This window comes from Nerophis lumbriciformis, linkage group LG35, assembly GCF_033978685.3.
Source record: "Nerophis lumbriciformis linkage group LG35, RoL_Nlum_v2.1, whole genome shotgun sequence".
Taxonomy (NCBI): domain Eukaryota; kingdom Metazoa; phylum Chordata; class Actinopteri; order Syngnathiformes; family Syngnathidae; genus Nerophis; species Nerophis lumbriciformis.
Genome location: NC_084582.2, coordinates 3,000,356 through 3,023,289, shown reverse-complemented (window position 1 = coordinate 3,023,289; position 22,934 = coordinate 3,000,356). Strand labels below are relative to the sequence as shown.

Below are 22,934 nucleotides of genomic sequence, written 5' to 3'. Positions count from 1 at the left end.
TGGCTAAAAAAGTTTTTACTCCAAGTATTTAAACGTGTGGTTATATTTACTGTTCAATTATTTTTCGGGCACACGTACACACTGGTGTTCAAACGCTTGACTGGTAAAGTCCATAACCCCCCTCCCCACATCTTGTCCAAATCTCCCCAAACTTTTTTCAATCATTTGTGCTGCAAACATTTTTGGCCTACATCTTATTGTTTATAAGTTATTAACATTTTATGCTTTCGTATTTAAGTCTTATTATTGATATCCAATCCTCCAACCATGTCCAAATCTCCCAAAAACGTGTTCAATTTGTTTGTCCTGCAAACATATTTGGTCAAACTTACATTTTTGGTCTTACTATTAAGGAATGAATGCAACAAGTTTGGAGGATTGGTTATAAGTAATAACACTTAAATACTATAAAATGTTAACTTAAAAACTGTAAGAGTTTGACCAAATATTTTTGCAGCACGAATAAGCAAAAAATAAAAAATAAAAAAATTTTAATAAAAAAAGAGTACAAACAAAAAAAACGACTGGGACTGGTTTGGGGCGGTTTTGACAAGGTGGAGGGGCTGGTTATGACTCATAATTCATTAATAACTTAAGTCATAACAGTTAGACCAAACGTTTTTGCAACACAAACAAGTACAAAGCACAAATAATTGGGAAGATTTGGACATGGTTATAGGGTTGGTTATAAATAACGCTTAAATGCCAACACAAGGTGCGGGGCATTGGTTATGAATAATAAGTGAAGTGAAGTGAATTATATTTATATAGCGTTTTTCTCAAGTGACTCAAAGCGCTTTTACATAGTGAAACCCAATATCTAAGTTACATTTTTAAACCAGTGTGGGTGGCACTGGGAGCAGGTGGGTAAAGCGTCTTGCCCAAGAACACAACGGCAGTGACTAGGATGGCGGAAGCGGGGATCGAACCTGCAACCCTGAAGTTGCTGGCACGGCCGCTCTACCAACCGAGCTATACCGCTCGTTATCAAGTTATTAATTTCTTAATAACTTAAAAATGATAAAAGACCAATAGTTTTTGCAGCACAAACAAGCACAAATGAAGCACAGACTAATGTAACAAGTTTGTGGAGATTTTGACATTGTTGGGGCTTAATTATAATTTAGACGTCAACAGTAGAACATTTTTTTTTGCAGCACAAACGAGCACAATAGATTAAGACAAGTTTAAGGAGATTTTGAATGTCCCGCAATACAATGAATACAATGACTTAGATCAATGAGAAATGAAAACAAATACATAAATATGTATTACTCATTTTTGGTTTTTCATTATGTATCTACAAATCTGCACTGCAAACACATAATTTCCCTTTTGTATGATTAATAAATGTCTATCCTATCTAGGTGTTTTGACAATATATTGATAAGGCATAAATGGCCATATTTAACCTTATGATTCATTAATCGATGCACAACCCAAGCAAATAGCCCCCCCCACCCATTATATACATATTTTTATCATTCCTTAAATGAATGAAGTCACCGTTGTGAAAGACGACATTAAATAATTTAAAGAAAAATAGTAGTTATATTCCAGAACTCTTAAATTCCCTTTTAAGAGTATTTTAAAGTAAGTTTTTTTTTTTTTTAAAGGCAAACAAAACGGTAAGAAAGCGAAGTGGCTTAATCGTTCATTAGATGTTTTCACTTGGTCACCGTCGCATAAACATATACTGTTTACACTAGAACATTGACATTTTCAGTTATACAACATACTGTGGCCTCAATGTTAAAGTTTTTGATAATAATACTTGTTTGTCTTAAACAATGGGGAAAAAAAACCATGTGCAAGTATGGGGATGTCACATTCAGTACGTCAGTAAACAAAGCTGTGCTTACATTGTCTCGCCACATTTTAATGAGCCAAACAAGTAGAGTACTTCAGGTATCTCACTGGCCGGCAGGAAGAGATACTAATTTTGACTGTATGCTGAAGTGATTAAACCCATCGAAGCATTCACATAAAAAAAAGACGACACAGACCTTTAGTTGTGATGTGCAAATATTCACCTGTATCTGCGAGGCGTGCAAATCCATAGTGATGATGTGGTCTGCACCTGACACAGACAACATGTTGGCCACCAACTTGGCAGAGATAGGAGCACGACTCTGTGATAAAAATGGATCTGTTAAGTCATGTGGACCAAGTCTATTGGCAAGCTTAACATGTGAGCTAAAAATAGGAATGAACTTTGAAATTGGCATCATTTCTAAGATTACACACACACACATATGTATTTGTGTGTATATATATATATATATATATATATATATGTGTATTTGTATATATAAATATATGTACTTATATACACAAATACATACAAATACATATAAATACATACATATATATATAGCCACGTTTTAGACACAAAGGCTAACAGTTACCGTAAATGTACCGTATTTTCCGCACTATAAGGCGCACCTAAAAACCACAAATTTTCTCAAAAGCTGACAGTGCGCCTTATAACCCGGTGCGCTTTATATATGGATAAATATTAAGATTCATTTTCATAAAGTTTAGGTCTCAGGGCTACCGCGCATGCTCGTAACTATCGTTGCATGCTGGGTAGTGTAGTTGTTATATTTGCTAGCTCATAACAGCACATTGAGAGACACGCTTACGCGCTTAATTCAATACTCGCCGTCATTCCGGGTGGATTGACAAAAGACCTCCAGCCGCTAGTTATTGGTGTCAACAGGGCATTCGAAGCTAGACTGCTAACTGCGTGGGAACAATGGATGACAGAAGGCGAACACACCTTCACTAAGACGAGGAGGCAGCGCCAGACGACGCCAACATCTGCCAGTGGATCGTAAATTTGCCCAACTTTTCACTTCGGACACCGAAGACGAAGGATTTACGAATGAAGAATAACTTCAGAAAGTGAGCGCTATGTTTATTTTGTGTGTTGTGACATTAACGTTCGAGCAACATTATGTTGCTATTGCTCTGCACTATTTTGAATTTTACTATGTTTGTGATTGCACATTTGCGTACATTTTGGGAGTGAACAGAGTTGTTAGAACGCTGGTTTTTAATATATTATTAAAGTTTGACTGACCTATCTGACTGTTTTTTTGACATTCCCTTTAGCGCAGCGTAGGCGCGGCTTATAGTCCGGGGCGGCTTATTGGTGGACAAAGTTATGAAATATGCCATTCATTGAAGGTGCGGCTAATAATCCGGTGCGCCTTATAGTGCGGAAAATACGGTAACAATGATTGGAATAACAGAATTTATTATACCGGTACACTAGATTAAGACTGCATGATTTTGGCCAAAAATTAAGTCAACACTTTTCCCCCCGCTGAAAACTCGATTTCCAATTTCGATTTCGATGTTTTGAGAAACACTAAAAAAAGACAACAGGGCGGAATATCTGCGTTTTTCTTTTATAGTTAATTTTTTCTTGTTACTTACATACATACGTTTTTGCTCCATTTACATTTATTTTTTATTATTTTTACGATGTGCACCAAAAAGGCAAACGACAGAAAAGTGTTTCCAAGTTGTGTCTTCTTAGCACTTATGGAAGTGATAAAAGTTAGGTTGCCTCTGGAGATTTTTCCGCACACACTTCCTGGGCTTGTGTAGGCGGATCTCTGTTGGCGCTGCGAATACCGGTACTTTGCCTTTCGTGACTGCTTGTATTGGATTACCAAATAAATGCGCAACACTAGACTCACGCCTCTCTCGTTCTCCTTATGCTTACCTTCATCCATCCATTTTCTACCGCTTATTCCCCTTTGGGGTCGCGGGGGGCGCTGGAGCCTATCTCAGCTACAATCGGGCGGAAGGCGGGGTACACCCTGGACAAGTCGCCACCTCATCGCAGGGCCAACACAGATAGACAGACAACATTCACACTCACATCCACACACTAGGGCCAATTTAGTGTTGCCAATCAACGTATCCCCAGGTGCATGTCTTTGGAAGTGGGAGGAAGCCAGAGTACCCGGAGGGAACCCACGCAGTCACGGGGAGGACATGCAAACTCCACACAGAAAGATCCCGAGCCCGGGATTGAACCCAAGACTACTCAGGACCTTCGTATTGTGAGGCAGATGCACTAACCCCTCTGCCACCGTGACCTTATGCTTACCTCAACTTGCGAAATATAGCAACAAAGTAGAACAATTGGCACAACAAATCCCTTCTGCTATGTCTTATTCTCAAGCAAAGCAGATGCGTATGAAGCGTGTTTTGCAGCGGAGCTAAAAGGTTATGTCGCCACAGTTCCATTATAATCTGTTCACGAGCGAGGACAAACGCATTTGTGCCGGGGCAAATTTCATTTATAGCCACAAACAAATGAATAAATGGGAAACACTGATGTGTGTGTGTGGGGAGCATGCTCACTGGAAGAAGGAGCCTACAGTATAGCCTGGAAGTGCAAGACAGAGGAAAATGAATTGAAAATGTAATTTTTTTTAAAATTTTAAATATTGTTATAATTAGATAATCTGATTAGGATTTTAAGGGGAACTGCACTTTTTTAGAATGTTGCCTATAATTCACAATTCTAATGACAGACAAGAACACATGTCTTTGTTTCAATGCATTCTAACTCAAATACAAATTAATAAAAGTCTGCTTATAATGGAGCCATGATGTCATTGTGTCTATTTCGACCATACAACCCAATAAATACCCATGCAAAAAGCGCCAACAATATGATCTATTTTGTGACGTGAATATTAACCAAGTATAGGTTGTATTCACCTGACGTCAGGTCCAGATAATTAAATACGTGAGACTCGAAGTGAATGTGTAATCTTAGAAATAATGCCAATCTCAAAGTTCATTCTTATTTTTAGCTCAGATGTTAAGCTTGCCAATAGCGCTTATAATGGCATCTCTAATATTTGGTTAATATTCAGGTCACGATATGTATATAGAGTATTGTTGGCAGGTTTTGGATGGTTATTTAGAGGGTTTTGTGATCCCCCTTTGTTAGCGGACTTTTTATGTATTTACGACTGAGAATGCATAAAAAATAAAGAAAAATCTGTGTCCATGGGTTTGTTAATAATACACATCTCTCTCTAATGCAGTGGTTCTTAACCTGGATTCGATCGAACCCTAGGGGTTCGGTGAGTCGGCCTCAGGGGTTCGGCAGAGCCTCCGCTGCAGCGGTCAAGACACACCAGACTCATGAATTGATTAACGTGGACCCCGTTGAAAAACTTATTCGGGTGTTACCATTTAGTGGTCAACTGTACGGAATATGTACTGTACTATCTCCTATCCATCCATCTTCTTCCGCTTATCCGAGTTCGGGTCGCGGGGGCAGCAGCCTAAGCAGGGAAGCCCAGACTTCCCTCTCCCCAGCCACTTCGTCCAGCTCCTCCCGGGGGATCCCGAGGCGTTCCCAGGCCAGCCGGGAGACATAGTCTTCCCAACGTGTCCTAGGTCTTCCCCGTGGCCTCCTACCGGTTGGACGTGCCCTAAACACCTCCCTAGGGAGGCGTTCGGGTGGCATCCTGACCAGATGCCCGACCCACCTCATCTGGCTCCTCTCGATGTGGAGGAGCAGCGGCTTTACTTTGAGCTCCCCCCGGATAACAGAGCTTCTCACCCTATCTCTAAGGGAGAGCCCCGCCACCCGGCGGAGGAAACTCATTTCGGCCGCTTGTACCCGTGATTTTGTCCTTTCGGTCATAACCCAAAGCTCATGACCATAGGTGAGGATGGGAACGTAGATCGACCGGTAAATTGAGAGCTTTGCCTTCCTGCTCAGCTCCTTCTTCACCACAACGGATCGATACAGCGTCCGCATGACTGAAGACGCCGCACCGATCCGCCTGTCGATCTCACGATCCACTCTTCCCCCACTCGTGAACAAGACTCCTAGGTACTTGAACTCCTCCACTTGGGGCAGGGTCTCCTCCCCAACCCGGAGATGGCACTCCACCCTTTTCCGGGCGAAAACCATGGACTCGGATTTGGAGGTGCTGATTCTTATCCCAGTCGCTTCACACTCGGCTGCGAACCGATCCAGTGAGAGCTGAAGATCCCGGCCAGATAAAGCCATCAGGACCACATAATCTGCAAAAAGCAGAGACCTAATCCTGCAGCCACCAAACCGGAACCCCTCAACGCCTTGACTGCGCCTAGAAATTCTGTCCATAAAAGTTATGAACAGAATCGGTGACAAAGGGCAGCCTTGGCGGAGTCCAACCCTCACTGGAAACGTGTCCGACTTACTGCCGGCAATGCGGACCAAGCTCTGACACTGATCATACAGGGAGCGGACAGCCACAATCAGACAGTCTGATACCCCATACTCTCTGAGCACTCCCCACAGGACCTCCCGAGGGACACGGTCAAATGCCTTCTCCAAGTCCACAAAGCACATGTAGACTGGTTGGGCAAACTCCCATGCACCCTCAAGGACCCTGCCGAGAGTATAGAGCTGGTCCACAGTTCCACGACCAGGACGAAAACCACACTGTTCCTCCTGAATCCGAGGTCCGACTATCCGGCGTAGCCTCCTCTCCAGTACACCTGAATAGACCTTACCGGGAAGGCTGAGGAGTGTGATCCCACTATCTCCTAATAAAAGTTTAATTCAATCAATCGTGTAAATAAAAACTTCTCCCTATCGGCGTATCTGTACTGTAAAGTTAACATTTGAATGACAATGAAAAGGAAGTCTAAGTACCGGTATTATGGATACCCCCAAACAATGTTCCCTCTAATTTTCCATCTGATTTGCAAGTGTGTAATTTGTTGTGAGTTCATGCACTGTGTTGGTTTTGTTCTTTGAACAAGGTGATGTTCATGCACGGTTCATTCTGTGCACTAGTAAAAAAACATAACTGTCTTGAATTTGAAAAAAAAACAAAAAAAAAAAACATTTTATTTTCCACTAAAGAAGGGTTTGGTGAATGTGCATATGAAACTGGTGGGGTTTGGTACCGCCAACAAGATTAAGAACCACTGCTCTAATGTTTGCGTATTTCCAGTAAGACTGATCTGATACTATGGCCAAAGTGCAGAAGTGTTCCTCCAGGAATGTCAAGCTAAGGAAATTATCGAAGAAGTTCGGCGCGGAATATTCAAAATGGCTGAATGAATTTTCTGGCATTTTGTGATGTTTAGACGGTATTTTCACATACTTTGTGGATTCTAACTATAATTGGATATGGTTTAATAGATACAATGAAACAAATTTTCACTCTACTGGTACTTTAAACTCGCAGGATCACAAGCAGTGGCCTATACAATATGGGTGGACTTGCAACTAAAAAGCTGAGCAATGAGAAAAACCAAACAAGCAATGCATGGACGTTCATGGTCAGAGGCTTCTCGTCAAGATGTTGGATGGCAAACAGCATGACAGAGATAATTAGACATGTCCCTCACCCCCACCTTGTCCTTCTTATCCTGGCGGGCATATGGGAAGCAAGGGATGACTGCTGTAACTCTGCAGGCAGAGGCTATCTTGCAGGCGTTGATCATGATGAGGAGCTCCATCAAATTATCGTTGATCTCCCCACAGCCGCTTTGGACAATATAGACATCCTCTCCACGTACACTCTCCCCTATCTCCACGCTGTCAGAGGGAGGCGACAAAACAAACAGCACTTAGCAGCGGAGAGCTAACAAGACACACAACGTGGGGGAAGAACAAACAAAAGCTGGGTGTCATGTAACATGTGCTGGGACTTGGGTGTAAAATGACAAATATAATGGTTAGACCAGGGGTGTCAAACGTACGGCCCATGAGTGAGTTTGCCAAATACAAAAATGAGCTGAAATTTATGAATGAAAGAAAATGTGTCCACTGGATGTCGCAACAGCAATTCCTTATGTCCCCTTCAGAGAGGGCGTAGCTAAGTGTCTTGTTAAGATAAAGGTGACACTTCTGTGTTTGGACCTTATGTACTTACGCTGCTTATTAGGGATGGTATTAGGGATGTCCCGATCCAGGTTTTTGCACTTCCGATCCGATGCGATATTGTTTTTGCACTTACGATCCGATACCGATACTGGCCTATCCGAGCATATTAAAGTTTAAAGTTATTTAGCCTACTTAGTTGTCAGAATCATGTTGAAAAGGGTTTTATTACTCTTGATAACAACTAGCCAGCTGAATTAGGGGAGTTTGAATAATACACAATGGCTGGTAACAAGAAACTGACCTGTTTATTCAAGGATAAACACAAAATAGACAAAATTATACATGACAAACAGAAATGGCATCATTGAAACAAGAGCTGGGCGATATGGCCTTTTTTTAATATTGCGATATTTTAAGGCCATATTGCGATACACAATACCGTATTTTCCGCACTATTAGCCGCACCTAAAAACCACAAATTTACTCAAAAGCTGACAGTGCGGCTTTTAACCCGGTGCGCCTTATATATGGATTAATATTACGATTCATTTTCATAAAGTTTCGATCTCGCAACTACGGTAAACAGCCGCCATCTTTTTTCCCGGTAGAACAGGAAGCGCTTCTTCTTCTACTGTAAGCAACCACCCGCCCCCGGAAGAAGAGCGCGGATTTTCGTTTCATTTCCTTTGTGTGTTTACATCTGTAAAGACCAGACCACAAAATGGCTCCTACTAAGCGACACGCGTATAATGCAGAATTTAAACTTAAGGCAATAAGTCATGCCGAAGAACACGGAAATAGAGCAGCAGCAAGAGAATATAACAAATGAATCAATGGTGCGTAGGTGGAGGAAGCAAGAAGATGACCTGCGCCAGGTAAAGAAGACAAAACAGAGTTTCCGAGGGAACAAAGCAAGATGGCTACTGTTGGAGGACAAACTCGAACAGTGGGTTGTTGAGCAGAGAGCAGCAAGCAGAAGTGTCAGCACCATCACTATTCGAATGAAGGCAACAACGCTAGCAAGCGAACTTCACCTGGATGATTTTAAAGGTGGTGCTTCTTGGTGTTTCCGGTTCATGAAAAGACGCAATCTCTCCATCCGCACACGGACCACTATTTCACAGCAACTGCCTAAAGACTAAAGAAAAGCTGGCTACTTTCCGTGCATATTGTAAAAACAAGATAGCTGAAAAAAAGATCCGGCCAGAGCACATTATCAACATGGACGAGGTTCCACTGACTTTTGATATTCCTGTGAACCGCACTGTTGATACAACGGGAGCACGTACGGTGAATATTCGCACCACAGGGAATGAGAAGTCGTCCTTCACTGTGGTTCTAGCTTGCCATGCTAATGGCCAGAAACTTCCACCCATGGTGATATTCAAAAGGAAGACCTTGCCAAAAGAGACCATTCCAGCCGGCGTCATCATAAAAGCTAACTCGAAGGGATGGATGGATGAAGAAAAGATGAGCGAGTGGTTAAGGGAAGTTTACGCGAAGAGGCCGGGTGGCTTTTTTCACACAGCTCCGTCCATGTTGATATACGACTCTATGCGCGCCCACATCACAGATGGTGTCAAAAAACAAGTGAAGCACACAAATACAACACTCGCCGTCATTCCGGGTGGATTAACCAAAGAACTCCAACCACTGGATATTGGTGTCAACATGGCATTCAAATCACGACTGCGAACGGCGTGGGAACAATGGATGACCGAAGGCGAACACACCTTCACTAAGACAGGCAGACAGCGCCGGACGACATACGCCAACATCTGCCAGTGGATCGTAAATGCCTGGGCAGATATTTCGGTCACAACTGTGGTCCGAGCTTTCCGGAAGGCAGGATTCACAGAACTGCTGGACAACAGTGACACTGACTCCGATGACTTCGACGAGACGGGACCGGCCATTTTGGATCCCACATTTGCCCAACTTTTCAATTCGGACACCGAAGACGAAGAATTCGAAGGATTTACGAATGAAGAATAACTTCAGAAAGTGAGCGCTATGTTTATTTTGTGTGTTGTGACATTAACGTTCGAGCAACATTATGTTGCTATTGCTCTGCACTATTTTGAATTTTACTATGTTTGTGATTGCACATTTGCGTACATTTTGGGACAGAGTTGTTAGAACGCTGGTTTTTAATATATTATTAAAGTTTGACTGACCTATCTGACTGTTTTTTTGACATTCCCTTTAGCGCAGCGTAGGCGCGGCTTATAGTCCGGGGCGGCTTATAGGTGGACAAAGTTTTGAAATATGCCATTCATTGAAGGTGCGGCTAATAACCCGGGGCGGCTTATAGTGCGGAAAATACGGTATATATCTCGATATTTTGCCTCAGCCTTGAATGAACAATCGATGCATATAATCACAGCAGTATGATGATTCTATGTGTTTTGATTGATTGATTGAGACTTTTATTAGTAGGTTGCACAGTGAAGTACATATTCCGTACAATTGACCACTAAATGGTAACACCCGAATAAGTTTTTCAACTTGTTTAAGTCGGGGTCCACTTAAATTGATTCATGATACAGATATATACTATCAGATATATACTATCATCATAATACAGTCATCACACAAGATAATCACATTGAATTATTTACATTATTTATAATCCGGGGCGTGGAGGGGGGCGCCTGATTAAGTGTCAAAAAGAGAGCCAAAAGAGTTTGATATGAGAATAAATCTAAAGTTAAAATATAGGGTAGAAATGCACCCATTTGCAGGAAATGTACGTTTACCAAACAATCTGTCACTCCTAATCGCTAAATCCCATGAAATCTTATACGTCTAGTCTCTTACGTGAATGAGATAAATAATATTATTTGATATTTTACGGTAATGTGTTAATCATTTCACACATAAGTCGCTCCTGAGTATAAGTGGCACCCCCGGCCAAAGGATGAAAAAAACTGCGACTTATAGTCCGAAAAATACGGTACTTTAAATTAGGGATGTCCGATAATGGCTTTTTGCCGATATCCGATATTGTCCAACTCTTTAATTACCGATACCAACCGATATATGCAGTCGTGGAATTAACACACTATTATGCCTAATTTGGACAACCAGGTATGGTGAAGATAAGGTACTTTTAAAAAAAAATTAATAAAATAAGATAAATTAAAAACATTTTCTTGAATAAAAAAGAAAGTAAAACAATATAAAAACAGTAACATTGAAACTAGTAATTAATGAAAATGAGTCAAATTAACTGTTAAAGGTTAGTACTATTAGTGGACCAGCAGCACGCACAATCATGTGTGCTTACGGACTGTATCCCTTGCAGACTGTATTGATATATATTGATATATAATGTAGGAACCAGAATATTAATAACAGAAAGAAACAACCCTTTTGTGTGAATGAGTGTGAATGTAAGTGTATCTTGTGTTTTTTATGTTGATCTAAGTAAAAAAAAAAAAAAAAACGATAATAAAAACTAATTGTAACAGTATCTTGGGTTTTTATGTTGATTTAATAATAATAAAAAATAATAGTAAAAAAATAAAATTAAAATAAAAACGATACCGATAATAAAAAAAACAATACCGATAATTTCCGATATTACATTTTAACGCATTTATCGGCCGATATCGGACATCTCTACTTTAAATTTTTAATAACATCTTGTAATTTAATTTTGACATTATTTTTCATTTCATCTTTTGATAGATTACAAAAATAACACTGATGGGAGCATTTTAAGACTCAAATTCACCAATTATTATCACATTTATTCAGAAAGTATAAATGACGACAAATGAAGATAGACTATCAACCGCAACATGTAAGCGTTAAGTAAAACATTACGGTTTGTACATTTCCAGAATGTGCTTGGTCTGTTTTTAAACAAAAAGAACAATTTGGAAGTTTTCTTTATTTTTAAGTTATCGTGCCGTGTTTTTAGCAGTCCGGCCCACTTGGGAACAGATTTACAGAGTCATTCAAATAACTATAACATATAGAACATACTATATGTTTACCAAACAATCTGTCACTCCTAATCGCTGAATCCCATGAAATCTTATACGTCTAGTCTCTTACGTGAATGAGCTAAATAATATTATTTGATATTTTACGGTAATGTGTTAATCATTTCACACATAAGTCGCTCCTGAGTATAAGTGGCACCCCCGGCCAAAGGATGAAAAAAACTGCGACTTATAGTCCGAAAAATACGGTACTTTAAATTAGGGATGTCCGATAATGGCTTTTTGCCGATATCCGATATTGTCCAACTCTTTAATTACCGATACCAACCGATATATGCAGTCGTGGAATTAACACACTATTATGCCTAATTTGGACAACCAGGTATGGTGAAGATAAGGTACTTTTTAAAAAAATTAATAAAATAAGATAAATTAAAAACATTTTCTCGAATAAAAAAAGAAAGTAAAACAATATAAAAACAGCTACATTGAAACTAGTAATTAATGAAAATTAGTCAAATTAACTGTTAAAGGTTAGTACTATTAGTGGACCAGCAGCACGCACAATCATGTGTGCTTACGGACTGTATCCCTTGCAGACTGTATTGATATATCCATCCATCCATTTTCTACCGCTTATTCCCTTTGGGGTCGCTGGAGCCTATCTCAGCTACAATCGGGCGGAAGGCGGGGTACACCCCTGGACAAGTCGCCACCTCATCGCAGGGCCAACACAGATAGACAGACAACATTCACACTCACATTCACACACTAGGGCCAATTTAGTGTTGCCAATCAACTTATATATTGATATATAATGTAGGAACCACAATATTAATAACAGAAAGAAACAACCCTTTTGTGTGAATGAGTGTAAATGGGGGGGTTGGGTTGGTGCACTAATTGTAAGTGTATCTTGTGTTTTTTATGTTGATTTAAGTAAAAAAAAAAAAAAAACGATAATAAAAAAAAACGATACCGATAATTTCCGATATTACATTTTAACACATGTATATTATCGGACATCTCTACTTTAAATTTTTAATAACATCTTGTAATTTAATTTTGATATTATTTTTCATTTTATCTTTTGATAGATTAAAAAAATAACACTGATGGGATCATTTTAAGACTCAAATCCACCAATTATTATCACATTTATTCAGAAAGTATAAATGACGACAAATGAAGATAGACTATCAACCGCAACATGTAAGCGTTAAGTAAAACATTACGGTTTGTACATTTCCAGAATGTGCTTGGTCTGTTTTTAAACAAAAAGAACAATTTGGAAGTTTTCTTTATTTTTAAGTTATCGTGCCGTGTTTTTAGCAGTCCGGCCCACTTGGGAACAGATTTACAGAGTCATTCAAATAACTATTAACATATAGAACATACTATATGTTTACCAAACAATCTGTCACTCCTAATCGCTAAATCCCATGAAATCTTATACGTCTAGTCTCTTACGTGAATGAGATAAATAATATTATTTGATATTTTACGGTAATGTGTTAATCATTTCACACATAAGTCGCTCCTGAGTATAAGTGGCACCCCCGGCCAAACGATGAAAAAAACTGCGACTTATAGTCCGAAAAATACGGTACTTTAAATTAGGGATGTCCGATAATGGCTTTTTGCCGATATCCGATATTGTCCAACTCTTTAATTACCGATATATGCAGTCGTGGAATTAACACACTATTATGCCTAATTTGGACAACCAGGTATGGTGAAGATAAGGTACTTTTTAAAAAAAATTAATAAAATAAGATAAATTAAAAACATTTTCTTAAATAAAAAAGAAAGTAAAACAATATAAAAACAGTTACATTGAAACTAGTAATTAATGAATATGAGTAAAATTAACTGTTAAAGGTTAGTACTATTAGTGGACCAGCAGCACGCACAATCATGTGTGCTTACGGACTGTATCCCTTGCAGACTGTATTGATATATATTGATATATAATGTAGGAACCACAATATTAATAACAGAAAGAAACAACCCTTTTGTGTGAATGAGTGTGAATGTAAGTGTATCTTGTGTTTTTTATGTTGATCTAAGTAAAAAAAAAAAAAAAAACGATAATAAAAACTAATTGTAACAGTATCTTGGGTTTTTATGTTGATTTAATAATAATAAAAAGTAATAGTAAAAAAATAAAATTAAAATAAAAAATAAAAACGATACCGATAATAAAAAAAACAATACCGATAATTTCCGATATTACATTTTAACGCATTTATCGGCCGATAATATCGGACATCTCTACTTTAAATTTTAATTTAATTTTGATATTATTTTTCATTTCATCTTTTGATAGATTACAAAAATAACACTGATGGGATCATTTTAAGACCCAAATCCACCAATTATTATCACATCATTTCTTCAGAAAGTATAAATAATGACAGATGAAGATAGAATGACTATGAACCGCAACATGTAAGCGTTAAGTAAAACATTACGGTTTGTACATTTCCAGAATGTGCTTGGGAGAGAGAACAATTTGGAAGTTTTCTTTATTTTTAAGTTATCGTGCCGTGTTTTTAGCAGTCCGGCCCACTTGGGAACAGATTATTCCGCCATGTGGCCCCTAGGTACAAATGAGTTCGACACCCTCTACTTAGACAATGATTAAAAAAAAAAAAAGATGCACATAGCTTTTAAGATATTAAACAACAATTTGATCAACTTTTAGGGATAAAAAATAGAACTCGAGCGCGTATCGCCAAATGCGCGGCTATTTCTGCGTGACACGTTTAGCTAGGCTAGGTTGGCGCAGTTAGCTCGCAAGTTGGCGGCTTTGGGAGAAGCCAAACGCGACAATAGACTCACCATGTTTCTTGGTTGCTAAATTTCTTGGTTACCACCTTGCCCAACTCCAGACCCAGGCGGTCTGCTATCTTTTGAGACAGGTCCGGGTGAGAGCTACCGCTGAATATTTTGATATTCGGCATTTTGCTGCTGTCCAGGGCGTCGAGTCGTCGGTGGCTTTGTTTTTTTTTTAGTTTTTTTTTTAAAACAAGTCAAAACGTCCAAGACAGCGACCGAGAACCAAGCAACAGTTGTCTGGCTACAACAGTTGTCTGGCTACTCGCAGCAAGGACCAGCACTCACGACCTAGCCACCTCTAGCTGCACACATCATCTTCCTCTCCCTGCTGCGCGCACACTTTCACTTACGTCTTCTCGTGATGACGTCACCACGCACTGCGCGTCAGCGGTCGGTGCTGCGTTCAGGCAAACTCGGACATTGCACTATTTGAAATGGGGGAAAAAAAAAGCCGAGACTCAACTTGGAAAATCCAGAATCGCCTTCAAAGCAACGACAATACAATAATATCTATAGTCTTTTGTGCAATAGTATACGTCTGTGACGTTTTGTCTGCCTTTTGTTTATTCAAGTGTAGTGTGTCGTCACTCGTCAGACTCATTTTAATATTTTTTTATTTTTTTATTTTTTTTTAAATAAATCTTTACTTATGAATTTCAGCATTTACAAACAGTTGAAAATAATCCATCCGTCCATTTTCTACCGCTTATTCCCTTTGGGGTCGCGGGGGGCGCTGGAGCCTATCTCAGCTACAATAATCAAAGTAAATACAAAAACAGTACAAAACAGTACAAAAGCAGTACTAAGCAGCGCCAGACGGTTGTAAATTCAAAGTAACTAAAATAGAATACAAAATATATATCATACTTGCCAACCTTGAGGGGGAGGAGTATATTTATCACTAGAATTCAAATTAAAGTATTTCTTATATATATATATATATATATATATATATATATATATATATATATATATATATATATACACTGTATATATATATATATATATATATATATATATACATACAGGTAAAAGCCAGTAAATTAGAATATTTTGAAAAACTTGATTTATTTCAGTAATTGCATTCAAAAGGTGTAACTTGTACATTATATTTATTTATTGCACACAGACTGATGCATTCAAATGTTTATTTCATTTAATTTTGATGATTTGAAGTGGCAACAAATGAAAATCCAAAATTCCGTGTGTCACAAAATTAGAATATTACTTCAGGCTAATACAAAAAAGGGATTTTTAGAAATGTTGGCCAACTGAAAAGTATGAAAATGAAAAATATGAGCATGCACAATACTCAATACTTGGTTGGAGCTCCTTTTGCCTCAATTACTGCGTTAATGCGGCGTGGCATGGAGTCGATGAGTTTCTGGCACTGCTCAGGTGTTATGAGAGCCCAGGTTGCTCTGATAGTGGCCTTCAACTCTTCTGCGTTTTTGGGTCTGGCATTCTGCATCTTCCTTTTCACAATACCCCCACAGATTTTCTATGGGGCTAAGGTCAGGGGAGTTGGCGGGCCAATTTAGAACAGAAATACCATGGTCCGTAAACCAGGCACGGGTAGATTTTGCGCTGTGTGCAGGCGCCAAGTCCTGTTGGAACTTGAAATCTCCATCTCCATAGAGCAGGTCAGCAGCAGGAAGCATGATGTGCTCTAAAACTTGCTGGTAGACGGCTGCGTTGACCCTGGATCTCAGGAAACAGAGTGGACCGACACCAGCAGATGACATGGCACCCCAAACCATCACTGATGGTGGAAACTTTACACTAGACTTCAGGCAACGTGGATCCTGTGCCTCTCCTGTCTTCCTCCAGACTCTGGGACCTCGATTTCCAAAGGAAATGCAAACCAAACCAAGCATGCGTGCCTTTCGTGAGCGCACTGCGCGCGGAGTGACCCCTGTTACGCGCCCCCGGCAACAGGGGTGGCGGGCAGGTAAGCTGCGCGGATGCATCGGTGTTGCCGGACCCATCACTACTATCCATCCATCCATCCATTTTCAACCGCTTATTCCCTTCCGGGTCGCGGGGGGCACTAGAGCCTATCTCAGCTACAATCGGGCAGAAGGCGGGGTACACCCTGGACAAGTCGCCACCTCATCACAGGGCCAACACAGATAGACAGACAACATTCACACTCACATTCACACAAGGCGCCAGAAGGTAGTTGTAGCAGCTTGAAAAAACAATGATAAAAAAAAATCAGGCTGGTGAGAGCATTATTCTCAGTCTAGGGATCTACAAAACCCCAAACCAGTGAAGTTGGCACGTTGTGTAATTCTTAAATAAAAACAGACTACAATGATTTGCTAATCCTTTTCAACTTATATTCAATTGAATAGACTGCAAAGACAAGATATTTCATGTTCGAACTGAGAAACATTTTTTTTATTTTTTTTACAAATAATTATGAACTTAGAATTTAATGGCAGCAACACATTGCAAAAAAGTTGGCACGGGGGCATGTTCACCACTGTGTTACATGGCCTTTCCTTTTAACAACACTCAGTAAACGTTTGGGAACTGAAGAGACACATTTTTTAAGCTTCTCAGGTGGAATTCTTTCCCATTCTTGCTTGATGTACAGCTTAACTTGTTCAACAGTTTCCGTTGTGGTATTTTAGGCTTCACACATTTTCTATGGGAGACAGGTCTGGACTACAGGCAGGCCAGTCTAGTACCCGCACTCTTTTACTATGAAGCCACGTTGATGTAACACGTGGCTTGGCATTGTCTTGCTGAAATAAGCAGGGGCGTCCATGGTAACGTTGCTTGGATGGCAACATATGTTGCTCCAAAACCTGTATGTACCTTTCAGCATTAATGGTGCCTTCACAGATGTGTAAGTTACCCATGTCTTGGGCACTAATACACCCCCATACCATCACACATGCTGGCTTTTACACTTTGCGCCTATAACAATTTGAATGGTTCTTTTCCTCTTTCGTCCAGAGGACACGACATCCACAGTTTCCAAAAAAAAAAAAATTGAAATGTGGACTCGTCAGACCACAGAACACTTTTCCACTTTGCATCAGTCCATCTTCGATGAGCTCGTTTCTGGGTGTTGTTGATCAATGGCTTTCGCTTTGCATAGTAGAGTTTTAACGTGCACTTACAGATGTAGCGACAAACTGTAGTTACTGACAGTGGGTTTCTGAAGTGTTCCTGAGTCCATGTGGTGATATCATTTACGCACTGATGTCTGTTTTTGATACAGTACCACCTGAGGGATCGAAGGTTACGGGCATTCAATGTTACTTGCAGTGATTTCTCCAGATTCTCTGAACCTTTTGATGATATTACCAACCTTAGATGGTGAAATCCCTAAATTCCTTGCAATAGCTTGTTGACAAATGTTATTCTTAAACTGTTCGATAATTTCCTCACACATTTGTTCACAAAGTGGTGACCCTCGCCCCATCCTTGTTTGTGAATGACTGAGCATTTCATGGAAGCTGCTTTTATACCCAATCATGGCACCCACCTGTTCCCAATAAGTGTTTGATGAGCATTCCTCAAGTTTCTCAGTCTTTTTTGCCACTTGTGCCAGCTTTTTTGAAATATGTTGCAGGCAGCAAATTCCAAATGAGCTAATACCGTATTTGCAAAAAATAACAACGTTTTCCAGTTCCAACGTTGAGTATCTTGTCTTTGCAGTCTATTCAACTGAATATAGGTTGAAAAGGATTTGCAAATCATTGTATTCTGCTTTTATTTCCGATTTACACAACGTACCAACTTCACTGGTTTTGGGGTTTGCAGAACACCACCGGCTAGCTTAAGTTACCATTAGTAAAAAAAACTATTTAAATGTCTTGCAATTCTTTCGAAGGTTTGTGCCCTGTTGGCAGCCATGTAAAGGTTGCAAACAGTCACTTTAATTGCAGACAGCTAATTGTCCATTCTCTAGGCGAGCATAAAGCAGAGCATATGTGCGAGTTTCAAAAAGCTAAGCATTTATCTATTAACAGGAATCCAGTAGTCCTTTCCATGAGGGCTCTTATCTCTGGAACGCTGATTGTGTCACTTGGTATCGTGATTATATCATTGAGACAGAGGCAGGTACAAACTACATTGTAGAGCCACTGAAGCCATAATCTAAAACCACACCAAAATTACATGTATTTTATTGTACATTATTTTATTTTCTGTTTGTTCCAATGCTACAAAAAGTACATTTTCATGGTACAGTGATGTACCATGAAGCTAATTCATTTAGTATCGTAGTTTAACTTATATAGCTAGAAATAAAAGATTACAACATCAATAAATACAAATACTGTTTATACAGAATATATATTCACATACGGCCAATCTGGACCTACAAACCCCGTTTCCATATGAGTTGGGAAATTGTGTTAAATGTAAATATAAACGGAATACAATGATTTGCAAATCCTTTTCAACCCATATTCAGTTGAATATGCTACAAAGACAACATATTTGATGTTTAAACTCATAAACATTTTTTTGTTGTTGCAAATAATCATTAACTTTAGAATTTGATGCCAGCAACACGTGACAAAGAAGTTGGGAAAGGTGGCAATAAATACTGATAAAGTTGAGGAATGCTCATCAAACACTTATTTGGAACATCCCACAGGTGAACAGGCTAATTGGGAACAGGTGGGTGCCATGATTGGGTATAAAAGTAGATTCCATGAAATGCTCAGTCATTCACAAACAAGGATGGGGCGAGGGTCACCACTTTGTCAACAAATGCCTGAGCAAATTGTTGAACAGTTTAAGAAAAACCTTTCTCAACCAGCTATTGCAAGGAATTTAGGGATTTCACCATCTACGGTCCGTAATATCATCAAAGGGTTCAGAGAATCTGGAGAAATCACTGCACGTAAGCAGCTGAGCCCGTGACCTTCGATCCCTCAGGCTGTACTGCATCAGCAAGCGACATCAGTGTGTAAAGGATATCACCACATGGGCTCAGGAACACTTCAGAAACCCACTGTCAGTAACTACAGTTGGTCGCTACATCTGTAAGTGCAAGTTAAAACTCTCCTATGCAAGGCGAAAACCGTTTATCAACAACACCCAGAAACGCCGTCGGCTTCGCTGGGCCTGAGCTCATCTAAGATGGACTGATACAAAGTGGAAAAGTGTTCTGTGGTCTGACGAGTCCACATTTCAAATTGTTTTTGGAAACTGTGGACGTCGTGTCCTCTGTACCAAAGAGGGAAAGAACCATCCGGATTGTTATAGGCGCAAAGTTGAAAAGCCAGCATGTGTGATGGTATGGGGGTGTATTAGTGCCCAAGACATGGGTAACTTACACATCTGTGAAGGCGCCATTAATGCTGAAAGGTACATACAGGTTTTGGAGCAACATATGTTGCCATCCAAGCAACGTTACCATGGACGCCCCTGCTTATTTCAGCAAGGCAATGCCAAGCCACGTGTTACATCAACGTGGCTTCATAGTAAAAGAGTGCGGGTACTAGACTGGCCTGCCTGTAGTCCAGACCTGTCTCCCATTGAAAATGTGTGGCGCATTATGAAGCCTAAAATACCACAACGGAGACCCCCGGACTGTTGAACAACTTAAGCTGTACATCAAGCAAGAATGGGAAAGAATTCCACCTGAGAAGCTTCAAAAATGTGTCTCCTCAGTTCCCAAACGTTTACTGAGTGTTGTTAAAAGGAAAGGCCATGTAACACAGTGGTGAACATGCCCTTTCCCAACTACTTTGGCACGTGTTGCAGCCATAAAATTCTAAGTTAATTATTATTTGCAAAAAAAAAATAAAGTTTATGAGTTTGAACATCAAATATGTTGTCTTTGTAGCATATTCAACTGAATATGGGTTGAAAATGATTTGCAAATCATTGTATTCCGTTTATATTTACATCTAACACAATTTCCCAACTCATATGGAAACGGGGTTTGTACATTATGTTCTTCATAAGTACAAAGGGGCAATACAATCTCACCTCTGGCAATAGTACATCCATCACATAGGCCACCTGATCTGCAAACCTCCTGACTGTTGTGTATTTTTAATAACCAATGACAAGAAAGACGAGGCATGATGTCTCCAAGGTACGGAAAACAGTCGAAAAAACGGAAAATAACAGAGCTGATTTGACTCGGTGTTTGAGAAAATGGCGGATTGCTTCCCGATGTGACGTCACGTTGTGACGTCATCGCTCCGAGAGCGAATAATAGAAAGGCGTTTAATTCGCCAAAATTAACCCACTTAGAGTTCGGAAATCGGTTAAAAAAAAAAGGTCTTTTTTCTGCAACATCAAGGTATATATTGACGCTTACATAGGTCTGGTGATAATGTTCCCCTTTAATGATGTAAATATCAATAAAATAATATTGTTGAATAATGAGTCACAGTCACATCTAAAAAAATGGCACAATCAAGCACCCCAAATGATTTATGGGAAATTTTGGTCGAATTTATGATTCATGGGAAATTTTTGGTAGAATTTATAAAATGTGTTCTTGCAATTTGAGATGTATTTACTGTACTAGAAAGAAAAGATACAGTAATGTAATCAGCATTTCATTTAATTTATTCTTTTTTTTTTTTTTCAATCATAGAAAATGGGCCAGTTGACATATTCACAAGTGTGAAAGCATCTTCTTTTTTTTTCCATTTCTGATAGCGGGCGTGACACAAAGACTTCAGACAGGAGGATGATGTGTTAGTTTTATTAAAATACATATAAAACTACTTTGTGTTTTTCTTATATATGTCCTAGATTGCACAATGTACAACAGCACACAGAAAGCAAATTGTTGGTGCGCCTGACAACCTAACATGACACAGGATCCTATGAAGGCTTTAGATATGAGAATTATGTCAAACTCATGGTTGAAAGATGGGGGAAAAAAACACTGAATTACACATTATTTCAACTTCAGTTCTAAATCCAGAAGCTGTGTGAAATTTGAAGAGCATTGCTGTTGGATGAGTGTACTTAAAACTATAGCATCTTTTACAGTATGTAGTATTTTGCGCTATATGGCAGCACACCATCATGCCCCCTTTGCTTGTACAACCAAATTCACATATTAAGCATTTCTGAGTTCATGGTGCACCTTCTTTCTCTTCATGTTTTAATTGCGTCTGGATTGTCCATTTACAAAAAAACAACAACTGGCTTCTTGTGCACATGAATAGTGAGATGCAAGTGGCATTGTGAAGCAACACATATTTTGTATTTGGATGCAGTGTGGGCGCTCTTTCTCTACAGGATGGTATAGTACAGAGGATAAAAGTGTTACTTGGGTCTCTGCTACATGATACCCAGTGCATACCAATAGGGTCAGCATGACTAAGTTTAATAAGTTGCGCTTGGCTTTGAGCATTTTTTATTATCCAACACTGGCGCTGATGTCTTAAATATGTCCGACATAGCCAACAGACATTTCTTCATTACAACATTTAGTTCCACGTATCGACATAGTCACCAACCATTGCTTTAAACTATGCACTTTACAGCAGTCGCTACTTGACCAATTCTCTTTAATGTCCAGAGTAGAGATGCGCGGATAGGCAATTATTTCATCCGCAACAGCATGAGAAAGTCGTCAACCATCCGTCATCCACCCGATGTAACATTTGATCCGCCCGCACCCGCCCGTTGTTATATATCTAATATAGACGATGCAAGGCATTAGTGAGGTTATAAAGCTTTTGCCTGTTAAAGAAAGGAGACTGATCCAATGCAGCACAGACATTCGCGTGCCACGCTGTCACGACCCAGACGCACACCAGTGCGCAATCATATGGGAGCCGCGCTGAGCGCACCTCCAAGCGCGTCTCGCTGCCGGCGACGGCCGGGTATGGGCCCGACGCTCCAGCGCCATCCATTCTCAGGGCTAGTTGATTCGGCAGGTGGGTTGTTACACACTCCTTAGCGGGTTCCAACTTCCATGGCCACCGTCCTGCTGTCTATATCAACCAGGGTGAGCCCCACCCCTTTCGTGAGCGCACTGCGCGCGGAGTGACCCCTGTTACGCGCCCCCGGCAACAGGGGTGGCGGGCAGGTAAGCTGCGTGGGAGGAGCGCGGAGTGTGACCCCTGTTACGAGCCCCCGGCCACGGGGGTGGCGGGCAGGTAAGGTGCTTACCTGCTGCGCGTGATGCCGGCCGCGGCGAAGGCGGACGAAGCGGGGTGTCGGTGCGGTGGTGACCCTGGACGTGCGTCGGGCCCTTCTCGCGGATCACCTCAGCTACGGCTCCCGGTGGGGCCCTCTCGGGGCGTCCCTTCTCCGCTCCGTAA

General features: G+C 40.2%; 1 protein-coding gene across 3 annotated transcripts in view; it reads right to left on the bottom strand.

The window, feature by feature from the left end:
- Positions 1–15,131, bottom strand: part of prps1b (phosphoribosyl pyrophosphate synthetase 1B) — a 34,483-nt gene extending 19,352 nt beyond the window's left edge. The window contains exons 1-3 of one of the 3 annotated variants that reach the window (XM_061928089.2): positions 15,015–15,131; positions 7,393–7,582; positions 2,034–2,132 (exon numbers count right to left, since the gene is read on the bottom strand). In XM_061928089.2, coding sequence (XP_061784073.1) covers positions 2,034–2,132; positions 7,393–7,503 — 210 coding nt within the window. In that variant the 5' untranslated portion in view covers positions 7,504–7,582; positions 15,015–15,131. The other 2 variants (XM_061928087.2, XM_061928088.2) reach the window with 2 other exon arrangements.
- Positions 15,132–22,934: the final 7,803 nt, after the last annotated feature.